The sequence below is a fragment of the Podarcis melisellensis genome, assembly GCF_964234715.1.
Source record: "Podarcis melisellensis genome assembly, chromosome: 11".
NCBI lineage: Eukaryota > Metazoa > Chordata > Lepidosauria > Squamata > Lacertidae > Podarcis > Podarcis melisellensis.
The window spans coordinates 52901969-52919309 of NC_138543.1; the positions used below are offsets into that span (position 1 = coordinate 52901969).

Sequence of the window (17341 nt, forward strand, 5' to 3'; positions counted from 1 at the left end):
TTGGCAACTGGCCAAGTTGCTTGAGTTCCAGTCCATTGACAATCACTGCCATTTGGCTCTCTGTCCTGAACTCTTGTCGCTGATGCACCTAAAAAGCTTGTGGTCTGTTTTGCAACAGACTTTGGCACCTTTAAAACACGGAAAGCCAACCTGGAGCCCTTCCAGGTGTGGTCGGACTGCAACTCCAACATCCCTCACTTTTGGCTGGGGTTCATGGGAGTTGGGAGTTTACCAGCACTACATTGGCTACCCCTGTCCCAAAATAATTTTGCATGTTGCCTACAGTCCTTCAGCAGCCTTTTCTTCCTGCATGTTTCCACTCTGTAGATCTACTCTGTGTTTCCTTTCTGTCAGATCAGCTCATAAACAGCAGGACAATATCAATTTAAAAGCATAGGCTCATGCCTCCACAGGGGTTTGCTTCCTTGATGGATGCAAGCCCTAACTGCTTTCCATTTGCAAATGGAGGTTCAGGAGTTATAAATGCCCAGGGCTTGCCATTTACCAGACTTTATATTCAAGGCTAATGGCATGTCCTTGAATTAGTTTCATTCCACAATAATCCAGGAATTGGGGGGGGGGGGTGGCTTCCTTCTACAAATGTCAGCTATGTGCCAAACTAGGGGTAGGGGGATAGCTCAGTCAGTAGAGCATGAGACTCTTAATCTCATGGCTGTGGGTTCAAGTCCCATTTTGGGCAAAAGATTCCTGCATTGCTGGGTTAGACTAGATGACCGCTGTGGTCCCTTCCAACACTACAATTCAATAATTCAATGACCTGCATAGCCAGCACAGGGATTGTTCCAGTTTTTATGCTGGCAGCCCAAATGCACCTACTGTGACTGTCCCAGGGACTGGGTAACAAAATTGGTGACAATAGGACATACCTCTCCAATAGTTCGTACGTCTTCCATAACATTTCCCCCCCATAATTTTCTCTTCGGTGGAGCCATTGCTTGCGGGGAGGTGTCCATTTGAGTCTGCTCCTGAATTGAGCTGTAGCATTAACACTCAGAGGAGACGAGCAGAACAGTATAAAATGGTGGGAGGGTGCCAGCATCGCAAAGCTGGAATTGTTTTTGAGCATCTCGGTTGCTTTATTTCAGGGCAGTGAGGCAACCCATTTTTCTCGCAGAACGAAGGGGTGCGTCTCCCATGGTGCCCCTAATGTGGCAGCGAGACCCAGCTCTTCAGTTAATTGCCCTTCTTCCCTTTTGTAACATCTGAATATTGTGGTAGTCATTGCACATTAATGGGCAAGTGTTCTGTTGCTAAGCAGATGATGTTGCTGATGATGCTGTGCCAAAGGACCATGTCTGGTCCTTGCTTGACCCATCTCTCTTAAGCCACAGCTGGAAGAAGAAAATGTGACTGCAGGTGCTACACTCAAACCAGCTGGGCAGTTTTTAAGGGCCCTAGCACTAAAATTAGGGCCCTTTATGGACTCAGACACAGTCATTTGCTATATTCTCAGTATAATTAAGGTTTGCCAAAGTAGCATATGTCTCTGCATTTGTTTAGCAACTGAAAAATGCTCTTCTGTACACCTCTTTATGTGAAATACAGCTCAGGTTTGACATTGGGGCAGATGTGATCTCCCAGTTGTCAACACTCTCCTATTAATGTCGGCCATTGGAGGAGGGGTGTGTGTGTGTGTGTGTGTGTGTGTGTGTGAGAGAGAGAGAGAGAGAGAGAGAGAGAGAGAGAGAGAGAGAGAGAGAATTTCTTGGGTGGGTTTTGAGGGTAAGATACCAGAAAACTGTTCTTAACAAGACTGACAAAGTTGTAACATGTGAGATGGGTGGTTCACAGCATTATCACCTTACTGTAATGGTGCTATATCTTTAAAAACCGCAATTCTGTGCAGACGTAATCAAGCAGTGGGGGCGGGGTGGTCGTGATTGCACCTGATAGCAACACATTAATTGCCCACTACAGTGTGTGGATTGTAATGTTGGCACAGGGCTTGTCTGCCTGAATGCAGCTGAGGCCTCCTTGTTCTTCCCATCTCTTGCAGCTGACGCTTCTTTTATCTTTCTTTCCTGCCCACTTCTCTTTCCCTTTCCTCTGTCCTTTCTTTCTAGCAAGACTGAGGACTGGGGGTATCTGAATGAAGATGGAGAACTCGGCTTGGCCTATCAGGGTCTAAAGCAAGTTGCCAGGTCAAATACTTTTACTTCTTTTCCTTCTCCTTTCGGACCTTTTCCTACTGTCTCTTTCCAGTGTTTCTCCTTCCCCTCCGTTTCATGTGGAACTGGAAATGGACATAATTCACAAAAACCCCAAACTGGATTCCTTGGGAGCTGTTTTGATGTCAAATCCAGCTTTGCCACTTGGTTAGTGACTGGAACCAGTTCTGTGTGTGAGGGATACAGAGACAAGAGGCTGGGCTGGGCTGATTGATTGATTGATTGATTGATAACATCAACTATCACTCATCAACAAATAATGGTGGGCACACTGGCATCCATGGGCATCCTGTTGGCAATTTCTGGGTGCTGGCCGACCAGCTAAGTTTTGAGTTTTCTAGAGTGGAAACGGTCACCTGCCAGGGCTAGCCAGCCCTAAATCTGAGGAGTGTGTCTGTTTCTTTTTTTTCTTAAACTGGCTAAGGTAGTTCTTCCTCTAGAATAAATAATGGTAATTAAGGATATTTGCATACAGTAGCTTATTTCTTGGATATTTATGCAAAACTTTTAAAATGTTTCTTCTGGGCATCAAATGTTGCACACCCTTCAGCATGCATGCATATTGCAGTATATCATTGTGTGTGACTAATACAGATAGTCACTATTTCAATTTCTATACAGTACTCTATCATCAATTTGATTTGGTAGTGAAATAAAAGAATGATTTCAGCCATTTATCTTCATATTTTCCCGAGGCACCTTGTCACTTGTTCCAGTTGTACAGATGTTATTTCACACACTAGCGAGTTGTAGATGTAGAAGCCTCCGATCAATTTTCTAAGTATCTTACATTTTCAGTGTATTCCATTTCCATATTACTAGGGAGTGGGGGGTATTTGTGTTTTTTTTTTGTAAGGAACAGAACAGCTGAGGAGAAAAGAGGACAAATCAAGGGCATGAAAGTGCTTCCAAGCCTTTTTCTCTCACACATCTACAAGGTCTAAAAAACCTGCTCTTGTATTTAAATCTAGTGCTGAGATTCTTCGAAGGCAGGTGCTGCCTTTGTGTGTGCATGTGGAAAGGCACACAAAGCCTGGATATGAACAGGAAGGCCAATTCAGGATTTTGTGGATCTTAAGCATATCTTCTGTACATGCCATCCCCTTTCTTAAATTAGAGCCCATAATCTGGCACTGACAACCTAGCAGGTATAGCATGCCTTCTGCGGAGATGTCTTTTGCATGAATCTTGACTAAGGCAGCCGCAAAGAGCTTTATGCAGGCAATAATTCAATTGCATTGCAACTGCAGGTATCCCTTACCATGTGCTGGTTTCTATCCCAAACATCCCAGCATTTCACATCTTTGCACTACTGTGTCCTACTGTTTTAGCCCAAATCCAGCTTTTGGCATGCTGTTTTTTTGTTGCTGTTGTTGAATTCGGTTTATAGTAGCCTACATACACAAAACCACCTCGCGGCAGGCTGGCGTCTTGGTACCCAGGCAAACTTTTTCCCAGGGAGTGAGCCAGTCATGTCAAGAGGTCCACCTACAAGGATGCCTTTGGAACCTGGGCCAAAGCTGCTTGAGCCTTGAATAGCTTCCCAGGTTGCCTTGCTGCTGATCATAATCCTATATTAGTAAACTCAGTGTCTAGAAACTGCTGAGTCTACATTTGCAGGTAGAGTCCTGAGGAGTGGACTGTACCACTTCAGACTCCAGCTATCTTCAAGTAGAAAACTAGTAAATCAGAGAGAAGGCTGCTCTGATTTTCTATTTGTGGGGAGGCCTTTTTAAGGTATATGTGCTGATAAAACAAGCACAAGGAGCCTTTAAAAAAACATGGGGGAAGAATTCTGAAGGCACCCCCACACACACACTTGTAATGTGAAGTTGTTCAACCTACTCAAAACCTTAGGGTTCTACCACCTGCCTAGATCAGGCTGTCAGAACAGATTGATGAATGTTTGCAGCCTTGCTTTTAAAATCTCTTGGAAAAGCTTTTTTTGGGGGGGGGGTTAAGTAGCAGAGGTTTCAATTTAGCAGACTCTAATTGGCACCTTTAAGAATCAATTTAGCTTACCAAACATTAACCTTACCAGCACACCCAACAGTGCAGGCATATAGGGGAAAGCTGTAACCTTTTTCAGGGATGAATCACACTTTTCGTTGGAGTGGGTGGGAAAGGAATCAGAAATGCAAAGAATTGTTTCGCGCAACCCCTGGTACGGAAAGTGCTGCATGTTCCTTAATTTATTGTTTGTGCAGAATTGCACAGTGTGCATTCATTTAGAAGAGGGTTATTTTTTGTGATTTTAAGCCTCTCTTCCACTTTGCTATTGAAAACCATGGTTTTAATTTCCCTTTGGCACAGTCTGTGTAGGTTTTCTTTCACCCTTTTAACTTCCATTATTCAAGTTGCCTCATTTTAAAATAAAATCACATTTTTTAATATATATATATATTAATAATATAGGCATTTCAAACTTTCTTGTACAGCAGGATACAACAGAGTTCATAAATGTAGAGTTTAGGTTTTCAAAATGACTTAATGGCACTTTGAGCCTCACCTGGAGACCTTTTAAAGAGACCTCAGAATAATTCATATCTCATCTTCTGAATAAGAGACCAATTCAGAAAAATAATAGCTTGACAATTTGAGGTACAAGACAAATAAGGTGATACCTTTGGGAGGGTGGAGGGACCAGGTTCCCTTGGGTTAAAATGTATCCAAATTCAGAATGTGTTCACCATTCTCTGGAATTAATACAACAGAAGTCGGTAGCAGGAAGGACCTTGGGCCCAGCCAAGCCCCTTCAGGCCTGCTCCCCTGATACTCTAGCAGACGCCCAGAGATGTGGAGATAGCAGGATCCGTGGCAACATAACTTGCAGGCCCAGTTGTTTATAGGGAGGAGATTGTGGGACTCACCCACCCTCCTTGCAGCAGTTTTCCAGGAAAAGCAGTTTTTAAATAAGAACTTAAGTTTCTAATAAGAACAATAGCTCAACAGCCATAAGAAGAACCCTCCTGGATCAGGCCAGGGACCCTTATAGTCCAGTATCCTGCTCTCACAGTGACCATCCAGGTGTCTATGGGAGAAGCTTGCAAGCTGGACTCGAGGTAGAACATAGCCAACTTGATTAGTAACTACAGATGGCTGTATCCTCCATTCGTATGTCTAATTCTCTTTTGAATCCTCTTCATGTCGGTGGCCAGCGCCAACTTTCGTGGGAGCAAATTCCATAGTTTAACTATGCTCTAAAGCACAGGCATTCCTTCCTGCAAAGGTCCCTGGCATGTGTGCTTTGGTCTCTTTGAACCTGGCACTTTTGTGGCCTACCACTACCCCTATTCAGACAATCTTAAACTTTTTTGCACTCAATCTGTAGCGAAAATTTATCCTGAACTGGACACTCCTTGGCTCCTATGAGCTTTCCCCCAGCAATCAGTCACTACCTCTGAGAAAGACGAATGAGGGCTACCCCTCTCTACAAAATAAAGGAAGCCTTATCTATCTGATAGAGATAGAGGGGGTCCTGGGCCAATTACCTTTGGCCCCCTCCCCAATTATGGCCACACTGCTTTTCTCCTTCAGAGAGGGCAAGTGGCAGGGAACCTCTCTCAGTCCTGGCTTGGTGGAGAAGCAGGAAAGGGCCTTCTCCTGTGCTGCTCCCAGCAACTTTGGAACTCCCTCCCAAGAGAAACCAGGCTGGCTTTGTCCTTGTTGTCCTTGCGCTGGCAGGCAAAGACCTTCTTGTTCCAACAGTTCCTGGCTGTTTTTAATGAAAGGGTTGGTGCTGTGGTGTCTTTATTGTAATTATTGGTGTGGTTTTAATAGAATGTTTATATGTATAATTTTTTTTTAATTCTATCAACATTTAATTGTTTTTTAATTATTGTTTTTTCTATGTTTTTAGCAGTTCTTAATTTTGAGCTGCCTTGAGTCCTGTCAGGGAAAAAGGCAGGGTATAAATAAATATATAATGTAATGTAATGATAATAACTTTTAAAAGGCTTCCACCATGAACAGTTGCATGAACCCCTCAGAAGCACACACACACACCCCGGAAGTGTGGCTGGCTGCTGCTTCCTTCTTGCTGGAGTGACTTCAGAGTTTTTGCATTATAAATCTTTATTATATTTTAAAACGCATAAAAAGAAAAGTGAAAAAATATTGCCGCTGTCAAAACATTATACACTTCAATGAAACAAACTGACACAACCTAAGGTTGTTGTGGGATAAAGCAACTGAAAGAAAGAGAGGAGGAGAGAAAAAACGATACATAAAACAAAATTGGGTAATTATTTTAAAGAATAAATCAAAAACTCTTCAGTGTATACCATATCCAAAACATACCCATCGGAAAGGTTAGTTTGCTATTCATTTCTCTCAGAATGGATGATTTGAAAATAAAATACAAAGTTTCTACATGAAAATTCAAACTTTTTTTTTTGCTATTTTAGATACATTGTGTGAAAAGGAAATGATAATCTATGTCAACCAAACTTTACTGTATGCCTGTAATGGGGATTGTCCATGCTCTTCAATATTAGTAAATATTATAAAATCAGACCACACCACAGTAAAGTTATCTTTCTTAGTTTGACCTCATACAATCCTCAGCTGTACCAGCACTGCGTCCTGTACCACTTGAGGCCAATTTGACAGCGTAGCGCTGGAAAGAACTTTCAATACCTAACGATGACAATCCTTGCAGCTCGTAACCTATGCCCAATATAAACTCCTTAGTGTGCAGTTCTTCACAACAGCTGGCTTTACAGAAATATTTTGCAGGAGAGTGGCTTCAGAGCTGATGCAGTGTTGTCACCTAGCAACTGCCCTCAACTCTTAAAGGGGGCCCATTTCCCTCTCTGAGAATCCATGCCCCACCCACAGTAGTTCATAGAGTCCAAGAATTGTAGAGTTGGGAGGGACCCCAAGGGCCATCTAGTCCAACCTCCTGCAAGCAGGAATCTTTTGCCCAACGTGGAGCTCACACTCACAAGATTAAGGGTCTCATGCTCTGCTGACTGGGCTATCCTAATCGTATCCCTTGTGTCCAGTTGTTGTGCGGTTTCTTTGTTTCTTCCGGACCTTGGCTTTGAGAGGTCAAGTGATTTTGTGATTTCTGTGTCTTCCCCCACTTCGCCTCCCTGCCCCCCACCCTCAGGCTCCTTGAGGCCCAGCTCCAGGATCAGAGGAGAGAGCATGAAGAGGAAGTAGAAACTCTGAAGGAGCAAATGGGGACCTTGAGGGAAGAGATGGAGAAACAGCAGGAGGTCTTCTTCCAAACGCTGCAGCTGTCACCAGAAGCCCAAGTGGAGTTCGGAATCCAGCAAGAAATCATGCGGCTGACCAGCGAAAACCTGGTATGTTTGGACTGGCAGAATCCCTGGCTCTTCCTGCTGTGGATTGCTGCAATCGTGCTATGGGAGAAAAGACCCTGTCTCAGAGATGGGAGAGGAAAGAGCTGCTTGCACACCTCTGCCTTTGGAGCTGCCCTCTCTTGTAATGTCTGAGTCTCCTTTCAGTTACGTTCCAGGGCAGGGCTCAATAAGATGCGCCATGCTGGATCAGACCAAAGGCCCATTGAATCTGGTATCCTGTTCTCACAGTGGCCAGTCTGATGCCAGTGGGAAACCTGCAGGAAATGCATGGGTGCAACAGCCCGCCCTCCATCTCGTACTGTCTGGGGAGATGGTTGTGTGTAGTAGCCCAGTAGGTGAGACCTTTCATTTCCACTATACAGATGCAAACCATTTTGTGTGCAGAGGAGAAGACTTCCCACATAGGGCAGCTTACAAATTCTGTTGTATGCAAAACAGTAACTAAGCAACTGCCAAATGTCTGAATCCGTAGCAGGGCTGCAAAGGATTGATATTCTACCCAGCGTTGGGCAATACGGACCATCAACCCTAAGGCAGCTCCTTATAATTTATAGATACATTGCAGATGTTTCAGGAAGATGTTGGGGATAACTAAGTTGTGTGGCAGCCCAGTCCACACCATGGTCAATATTGGGTGTAGAGTACAGTGGTACCTTGGGTTAAGTACTTAATTAATTCCGGAGGTCTGTACTTAACCTGAAACTGTTCTTAACCTGAAGCACCACTTTAGCTAATGGGGCCTCCTGCTGCCACTGCGCCGCCGCTGCATGATTTCTGTTCTTATTCTGAAGCAAAGTTCTTAAGCTGAGGTAATATTTCTGGGTTAGCGGAGTCTGTAACCTGAAGCGTATGTAACCCGAGGTACCACTGTATGTCCCTGATGTGGCGTCTTGAGAGGGAGAGATTTCCATAGCAGGAGAGAGAAACATAGGTGCTGTGTTAAAGCACTGGTCCATGCAGCCTATCACATAGATAGGCAATGTGGTGCCCTCTTGATATTGTGAGACTCCCATCAGCCCCTGCCAGCATAGCCAGTGGTCAGGAAGGATGGAAGTTGTGGTTCAACAACAGTAAAAGTTGTCTGACAATGGAGGGAGGCTGTGCACTCTCCATCCTTGGAGATTTCTATGCATCCATGGCCATCTGTCATGGATGCTTTACTCGAGATTCCTGCATTGCAGGGGGTTGGACTAGATGACCCTGGGGTCCCTTCCAACTCTATGATTCTATGAACATTTGGAGAGCATCACATTGGCTACTCCTGGCCTAGCATTACCTGCTCCTTACTGGCAACAGCTTTCCAGAACTTCAGGCATAATGTGTTTCCCATCAGCTGATCCTTTTAACCGGAGACGCCATAGATTGGGCCTGGGTCTTCTGAATGCAGAGCATATGCTCTTATCACTGAGCTATGGCTTTATACCTGGAGATATTGTGGTCTGTAGAGTAGGGGGCCCTCTAGCGCGAAAGAATGTAGAGAGCTTATGGGGATCAGTTTGCCTTCTGCTTGTGCTCCACAGTGGCATCTTATTAGGAAAACTTTTATCACTTCCAAGCAGATGTGTCAGAATCATTTAAATATGAACGTCAAGAACTGTGGCAAAAAGCACTGAGGTGGCAAATTGTAAATTATTACGTACCGTGTTTTGCTTCCACTGGAAGTCAGGAATCAGTGACCTTAGCTTGTTTCTTTGGCTAGCAGAGGGCAACAAAGACTGACTGATTGACAAGCAATAATTGGTAGGAGGACGCCTTGTCAGATAAACCACTAATTCCCTGATTGTTCTTAATGTAATTATTTATGTTGGGAGCAAGGTTTTGTGGCATGCCATGGAGAGACCTGCTTATTGCTTAACCCGTTAGCAGAAGCTCCAGCAATCGAGGGCTGTCAAACAAACACTTGCCATTTTCTTGCCGGGATTGTTGTTCTTTGCACGCACAGCTTTAATTAGTACTTATAAAGCATCTCTAAACTCCAGGCACTGTGCGAAAACTACAAACATGCGGCTAGCCTTGCATAGATTTCCTACACAGCTGAAGATCAAACTATATGTCACATTAAAGTAAAGGGACCCCTGACCATTAGGTCCAGTTGTGACCGACTCTGGGGTTGCTGCGCTCATCTCGCTTTATTGGCTGAGGGAGCCGGCGTACAGCTTCCGGGTCATGTGGCCAGCATCCGGCGAACCAGAGCAGTGCACGGAAACGCTGTTTACCTTCCCGTCGGAGTGGTACCTATTTATCTACTTGCACTTTATGTGCTTTTGAACTGCTAGGTTGGCAAGAGCAGGGGCATGGAAATGTTTCATACAAATTGACAGTCTGTGAGCAGGGAACTGATCTAGATCACGAATCTAGCATGGGGGTGGAGGGGCTTTGCCACCACAGTCTGTGTCAGTATTGGCGGGAACATGCCTTAAATTGGTATTAGGATAAAAAATTATCCATTGAAGTGAATGGGAGACACACACCCCTCCCCACTGCCGGTATAGAAGGCCTTATCTGGATTGGGAATACAGCAGGGGACAAACGGTTAAAGCACTCCTAACCCTGACACTAGGGTCCTGTTCCAGATTTGAGAATCACGTGGGCAATTTGTGTGTGCGTATGTGTGTTTAAGGGGGACGCAGGTGGCGCTGTGGGTTAAAGCCTCAGCACCTAGGACTTGCCGATCGAAAGGTCGGCGGTTCGAATCCCTGCTGCGGGGTGCGCTCCCGCTGCTCGGTCCCAGCGCCTGCCAACCTAGCAGTTCGAAAGCACCTCCGGGTGCAAGTAGATAAATAGGGACCGCTTACCAGCGGGAAGGTAAACGGCGTTTCCGTGTGCGGCTCTGGCTCGCCAGAGCAGCGATGTCACGCTGGCCACGTGACCCGGAAGTGTCTCCGGACAGCGCTGGCCCCTGGCCTCTTAAGTGAGATGGGTGCACAACCCCAGAGTCTGTCAAGACTGGCCCGTACGGGCAGGGGTACCTTTACCTTTACCTTTATGTGTGTTTAAAAATCCTAAACCCTGCATTTGAAGAAACCACTATTTATCTAATGTAATGAGAAGAAAATGCAGCTTTCTTTTCCCCTTCCCTCTACTTGCAACCCAAACATGCCAGGAAGGCTTTACTGCTTCAAACTGCTGATGGTATAATCTGGGGGGTTTTGTGTGTGTGTGTGTTTTAACTGCTGAACCACACTGTCTCCATCTTCTACACGGAATCAAGCTTTTGATAACATTACAGCGAGATCAGGCAGGCAGTCGAGCAGCAAGGAAAGAGAGAACACGATAACTGGCTCCTTAAAATAATTCAGCCTCACCCTGAACAACTTGACAAATTACTCACTTTACTATTATATGAAAAGCTCACAACGCATGATTGATTGGTCTGGTGCAGACTGAAATGGACCCTGAAAGAGAAATCAATGTACAGCTTTAAAAAGCTGCTGGTGTGTTTAGGGTCTCTTTAAAAAAAAAAAAGTTAGACAACTTCTTTCTGGCTGAAGGAGGCATCAAATTCCTTAGAACTTTCTGCTGATTTTATTTGTTGTATCTGTGTGCCTCGTCCTTCATTCTAGATACTCAGTTCAGCTTAGAAATCGGGCTTCTCCCATTTAATCCTCACTATAAGCCCCGTGAGGTAGTTTGGGCTGAGAGCATGTGATTCGTCTCTAAGACCATCCAGTGAACTTGGTGTCTGAGCAGGGATTTGAAGCCTGTTTCCTCTGGTCCAACTGCCCAAAATACCACACTGGCTCTCCCTAGCAGTTTTTATTCATGGGCATGCACCAGCAATTTACCCCATGAAGACTGTGACCTTGTTCACACACTGCTTTCAGACCATAGTTGAGCTGTGGCTTCAAGGCGAATGTGCAGTGTGCACTGATGCACATTGCTGAAACTGGAGGTGTTTTACTTTTCCCCTGGTCCTATTTCTGGGAGCTAAACCATGTCTGGCTTGGCATTATGTCCAAACCCAGGCTCGTTATTTCTAAACCAAACTGTGAGTGGTCAGGAAGGTTTGTTTTGGGCTTACTGCTCATGCTTTCTCTGGACAAAACAAACCCAGGTTCAGGTGTGACACTCATGCCACAGCTCATGGCTTGTTTCCTAGAAGCAGCGGGGAAGAGCAAACCACCAATGGTTTTTTAGCAGCATGCACCAGCAGGCTGCAAGTTCTAGGCTCTGTGGGTTAGACCACAGCGCCACCTGCATCCCATCAGAGGGTCAACGGTTCGAATCCCTGCGACAGGGTGAGCTCCCGTTGCTCAGTCCCTGCTCCTGCCAACCTAGCAGTTCGAAAGCATGTCAAAGTGCAAGTAGATAAATAGTACCGCTTCGGCGGGGAGGTAAACGGCGTTTCCATGCACTGCTGTGGTTCGCCAGAAGCGGTTTTAAAAAAAAAACTTTTTATTAATTTTTAACATAAATATACAATTTTGATCCAAATTTTCACAAATTCCATACTTTTGGATTTCCTTCAACTTCTCTGACAATCATCCATATTTAACTCTTGCTTACGCATTTCTTCTGTTCTCTATTGCCATAAGTCCCCCCTCCAATCATCCATTTTCATTTAACAATATACCTCATTTTTTTACAGTGCTTCTTTAAACCCCACTAGCGTTGTTTGTACTTCACATGTACTTTTCAGATATTCCACAAATTTTCCCAAGTCCTCGATGAACTTTTGGTCTCGAAGATATCTAACTTTCCCTGTTAACTTGTCCAGTTCTGCATAGTCTTCATCCTCCATTCCTCTTTCGTCAGCTTAGTCATGCTGGCCACATACCCTTGGCTCCCTTGGCCAGTAAAGCGAGATGAGCGCCGCAACCCGAGAGTCGGCCACGACTGGAACTAACGGCCAGGGGTCCCTTTACCTTTTACCAGCAGGCTGCATGTTCAGTTAAACCACAGCTTAGTTTGACTGTGGTATAAACTTTAACTGAAGGAGTGCCCCATATGGAAATCCTTGAACCGGTGAGCTTTTTAGCTTCACCCCTTCCTATCACGTAATTTCCTGCCATGTGAACAGGGCAACTGGCAAGCAGGAAACCACAAACCATGAGTTACCCATGGGAAAACCTCAAAAAGCACAGTGGGAACTATCTCCTGATTGGTCACCAAGCCTTCAGTGCTGCTTTCTGCAAGGTTCCTATCTGCTGTACATCTCTACTTGCTCCGCACCTGATGTGTGGACTTGCATCAGGCCAAATTAGGCCCACAAATTTGGTCAGAGGTTCCCCACCCCTGTGAATGAGGCCAATCTGAATGTGGAAAGGACACAGAACAGCATTATGGACTGGGTGTGCCAAACCAGGATTCCTTGCATACTCATTGTTAATGCTTCTAATTTCCAGTCATTTTTATGCCTCCCATAAATTTAAGCTGTAAGCCCTGGGAAAGGGCATACAACCGGAACGCCCTGTAGCTAGAGAGAAACGCCAAACCCTTGGAGGTAAATGCAACACTGGGGGGGGGGGGTGTTTCTAGCTATGACAGACCCTTTTATTACATTTTAGCATGTTTTCCGATTACCTGTTCAAAGTGGGAACGCCCTCGCTGGGGACTGTTTTAATGCAAATCAGTAAAGGGAGTGCCACGAACCATTTGCTGGTTTTGTGTTTGCACGGCTGAAGCAGAGCGTTTGGCAGCAGTGCACGCAGACTTTTGCTCTGTTAGCCAAGTGAAGCAGTTTAACTTGATTACAGCTGTCATTCCTGTCTTTCAGGATCTCAAAGAGCTGCTAGAAAAACTAAAGAAGAATGAAAGCAAGCTGAAAAAGCAGCTCAAGATTTACATGAAGAAAGTCCAAGATTATGAAGGTAGGTCTGGCTTGAGATGTTCCTGCTGTAGATGAGAAGTCAACAGAACTCCTTTGTGTGACAAACTGGAACGTGTCCAGAGGAGGGCAACCAAAATGGTCAAAGGCCTGGAAACGATGCCTTATGAGGAACGGCTAAGGGAGCTGGGCATGTTTAGCCTGGAGAAGAGGAGGTTAAGGGGTGATATGATAGCCATGTTCAAATATACAAAAGGATGTCACATAGAGGAGGGAGAAAGGTTGTTTTCTGCTGCTCCAGAGAAGCGGACACAGAGCAATGGATCCAAACTACAAGAAAGAAGATTCCACCTAAACATTAGGAAGAACTTCCTGACAGTAAGAGCTGTTCGACAGTGGAATTTGCTGCCAAGGAGTGTGGTGGAGTCTCCTTCTTTGGAGGTCATTAAGCAGAGGCTTGACAACCATATGTCAGGAGTGCTCTGATGGTGTTCCCTGCTTGGCAGGGGGTTGGACTCCATGGCCCTTGTGGTCTCTTCCAACTCTATGATTCTATGTGTTCCGTTCCCCATAACAGAGAGTTTGGTGCAACCGAGCGGCTTGTGCATCTTTAAACCAACAGAAAGCCAGAAACTATGAGGCTGCAGCAGCTGATATGATTTTAAGGTGTAAATCAGGATATTGATTGGAAGACCATGGAGAGTTATGCATAGGGGGAAGGAACAGTCAGGAACCTTAAGAGCCAAAGTTGTTGCTATTCATTTGGTAGGTAGTTCAGGGTAGATGTTGTCAGGACACAAGGGTATATAGGTACCATAAGTAATCTCATCCCCATTATAACATCCTGCAGTCTTCATAGACTGGGGTGCTCAATTCTTGCCTATAAAAAGGGACAGGAGCTGGACTGCTTTAAAAAACAGTTCTCATGGTGCCTCCCTGTGGCACTTTTCGGTCCTGCCTTCCTTTGGCTTTTGGTATTTTTAGTACCGAGGAAGCACTCCACCTCCTGGTGCCTCCTGGATAAATTGCACCTATTGAGGGAACCCTGTATATTTACAGCAGCAGTTGAAATGCCTCAGCAAGAAAGGAGCATGGAAAGAAGACATCTGTGCAGCCCTGTAATTCTTTTTATCTTGGTGGCTTGACAGATCGATTAGCTACGCCAGGCTTTGATCCGAAGGACTGGTTTTGGAAAGCTGGTCATTAAATGAAATTAAGGCTAATGAATAGGGGATTCTGTATCGTGGCAGCTGGAGCAGATGGTTCTTGTCACTGTAATTTACATGCATCAAAGTGGCACTTGCTGCATTATTTGAATTGTGCCTTAATATCCATTTTCCTAATAAATACCACGGCTGCGCCCCTCACCAGGGTGCCACAGTGGTTATCCTCTATGGTAAGCCACTTTAAACAGTAATAACATGCAAAAAGCATCAGTGCGGTCACCACCTCCCTGTACGGTTAAAGAGCAGAGCTACTCTTTTTCCTGTGAACACAGCAGTTTTGTCTAATGGCTACAGCCGAGTTGTCCACTAGGGACCAATCCAGGAAGTCAGGACTTAATGATGAGCACTTTGGACCAGGTTTGAGAGTGGAAGGTGGGCTGCTGCACATACGATTCAGTTGTTGTGGCCAGATCGCCTCTCTCACATTACACAGAACGGTTCTTTATTTATTAAATTTGTATGCAGCCCTTCACCCACAGATCTTGGCATGGTTCACAACATCAAAACACAGTACAGCAACACAATGCACATGATAAAAACAGGAACAAAACAACAACAAAGCAATACAGAGGGCAGCTTGCCATATCTTACTACACTGAGAACCAGTGTGGCGCTGTGATAAAAGAGTGCTGGGATGGAACGTGGGACACCAGGCCTCAAATGCCTGTGAAAACTCGCTAGGTGACCTTGGGCAAGTCATAGTCTCTCAGCCTAACCCACCTCACAGGGTTGCTGTGAGGATTAAATGGCGAGGGGAGGGGGAACCACGCACACTGCCTTGAGCTCCTTGGAGAAAAAATGGGATATATTTGTAACAGTAAATCAAATTTTAAAAAATAAATACATGATAGCATCCAAATAAGTGTCTGGGATCTGTAGCCATTGGCAGTTAGGTGCAAATTAGCAGTGAGCTTCTCGGTCCATTAATGGACTTGATGGTGATGCAACTTTTTGTCATTATGAGTGATCACAAGATCCCTTTTTATCAGCAGGTGTGTATACTTAGAAGTAATTCCCACTTGGTTCAGAGCTGCTTACTCCTGCGTAAGTGTGATTACGAAAGTCCCTGGAAAGGTTCCTTTTGTTCATGTAGGGAAGGAATGGACAAGAAAGGAGAGGATATAACAATGACAGGGCATGCAACTGTTGGCACCTGTAAAGCTTGTGATTCTTTCTCACACACAGTAGATTGGGGGAAGTAAGCCTGGGCTGAAGCTATACCAGACCTTAGAAGAAGGCTCATCTCATTGAATGCTTCTGCATATTAAAATACTTACCTGGGCATAGAAAACAAGGGAGATGAGGCATGCGCTAGCCTTCTGTGTGCAAGTAAGGCTTCCATATGGAGGAGCATTAAATCATTGGCGCCATGGGCCCCACCCATAGTCTGATGAGAGATGACACAGACACAACCTCACTTTATCGGCTTTTTGTGAGAACTTAAGCACAGACAAGGGACGCGGGTGGCAATGTGGGTTAAACCACAGAGCCTAGGACTTGCTGATCTGAAGGTCGGCTGTTCGAATCCCCGCGACGGGGTGAGCTCCTGTTGTCCAGTCCCAGTTTCTGCCAACCTAGCAGTTCGAAAGCACATCAAAGTGCAAGTAGATAAAATAGGTACCACTCTGGCAGGAAGGTAAACAGCGTTTCCGTGCACTGATCTGGTTCACCAGAAGTGGCTTAGTCATGCTGGCCACATGACCCGGAAGCTGTCTGCGGACAAACGCGGCTCCCTTGGCCAATAAAGTGAGATGAGCGCCGCAACCCCAGAGTCGGTCACGACTGGACCTAATGCTCAGGGGTCCCTTTACCTTTAAGCACAGACATCAGTCCAAGTTCAGTTAGCTTTGGTGCCTTTCCAACACTGAGCCCCAGTTAAAGTGGGCAGTGGAACTCATGCCAAGGGGGGTGAGAAGGAATGGTGCAATTCTGTGGCCCACTCCTGATCTCCTAACCACAGGTAAGAAATCTCCCTGCAGTAGTCCTCTCTCGGAGACAGCTGGCTTGAAATGGACCAACCCAAACCAAACGACGCTAGCTGCTTTCCAAGGCTGCTGCTTTAAGACTGCCTGTAAAGTATCAGCGCAGCATTGATCATTTAGCAATTTACTTTGATTCAGCGTCGGCTCATCTGTTTTCTCTTTGCAGCCGATCAAGTTGTCGAACAGACGGAAAAGCGGCGGCATGAACTCAACAGACAGGTCACTGTCCAAAGGAAGGAGAAAGATTTCCAGGGAATGCTGGAATATTGCAAAGAAGATGAGCCGCTACTTGTGAAAAATCTCATTACAGGTAAAGCTCTTGGCTTTGCTTGTTATTAAACCTCAGAGATTCCCCAGTAGGAAGGCGAGTAACAGCAAGCACACTTCCCTGAAAGATGGCTGCCAACATCTACTGAAGTTGCCCTGTAATGGGCAGCTGCAGGGAAAGGACACTTGAACTGAAACAATAGAAACAGGTGCAGGTGGGTTGAACCCCATTTCCAGCCAAGCCATGGGACCAAGTTTATTGAAGTAGGCTGTTGCTGAAGGGAAAAGGGGGGGGGGAGACTCTTTTCCACCCTGTAATTCAAGCACTAAGGTGCACTTTCTTCTTTTGTGTGGTGGTCCCAGGAAGTCCGACCATGTAAAGTACTTCTTCACACAGTGCACAATTAATTTGTGGAGTTCACTATCCAAGGGCCATCAAAAAGGGTGTGATCAATCCACCACAGATAGGTCTGTCCATGGCTGTTAGCTGTAGAGCCTGGATGGAATATCTCAGCATTGCAGGAAAGGAGGACTGCCTTCCGAGCTTCCTGGAAGCATCTTGTTGGCCAGGATGATGGAC

At 45.4% G+C, this 17341-nt stretch overlaps 1 protein-coding gene across 3 annotated transcripts in view; it reads left to right on the forward strand.

Moving 5' to 3' along the window:
* MYO5B (myosin VB) overlaps nucleotides 1–17341 on the forward strand; it is a 295897-nt gene that overhangs the window by 263028 nt on the left and 15528 nt on the right. For 2 of the 3 annotated variants that reach the window (XM_081929540.1, XM_081929541.1), the window contains 3 exons: nucleotides 7303–7501; nucleotides 13236–13329; nucleotides 16661–16804. In XM_081929540.1, the coding sequence (XP_081785666.1) occupies nucleotides 7303–7501; nucleotides 13236–13329; nucleotides 16661–16804 (437 nt within the window). Of the gene's footprint in view, nucleotides 1–2084; nucleotides 2163–7302; nucleotides 7502–13235; nucleotides 13330–16660; nucleotides 16805–17341 lie in introns of all 3 variants that reach the window. The other variant, XM_081929539.1, reaches the window with a different exon arrangement.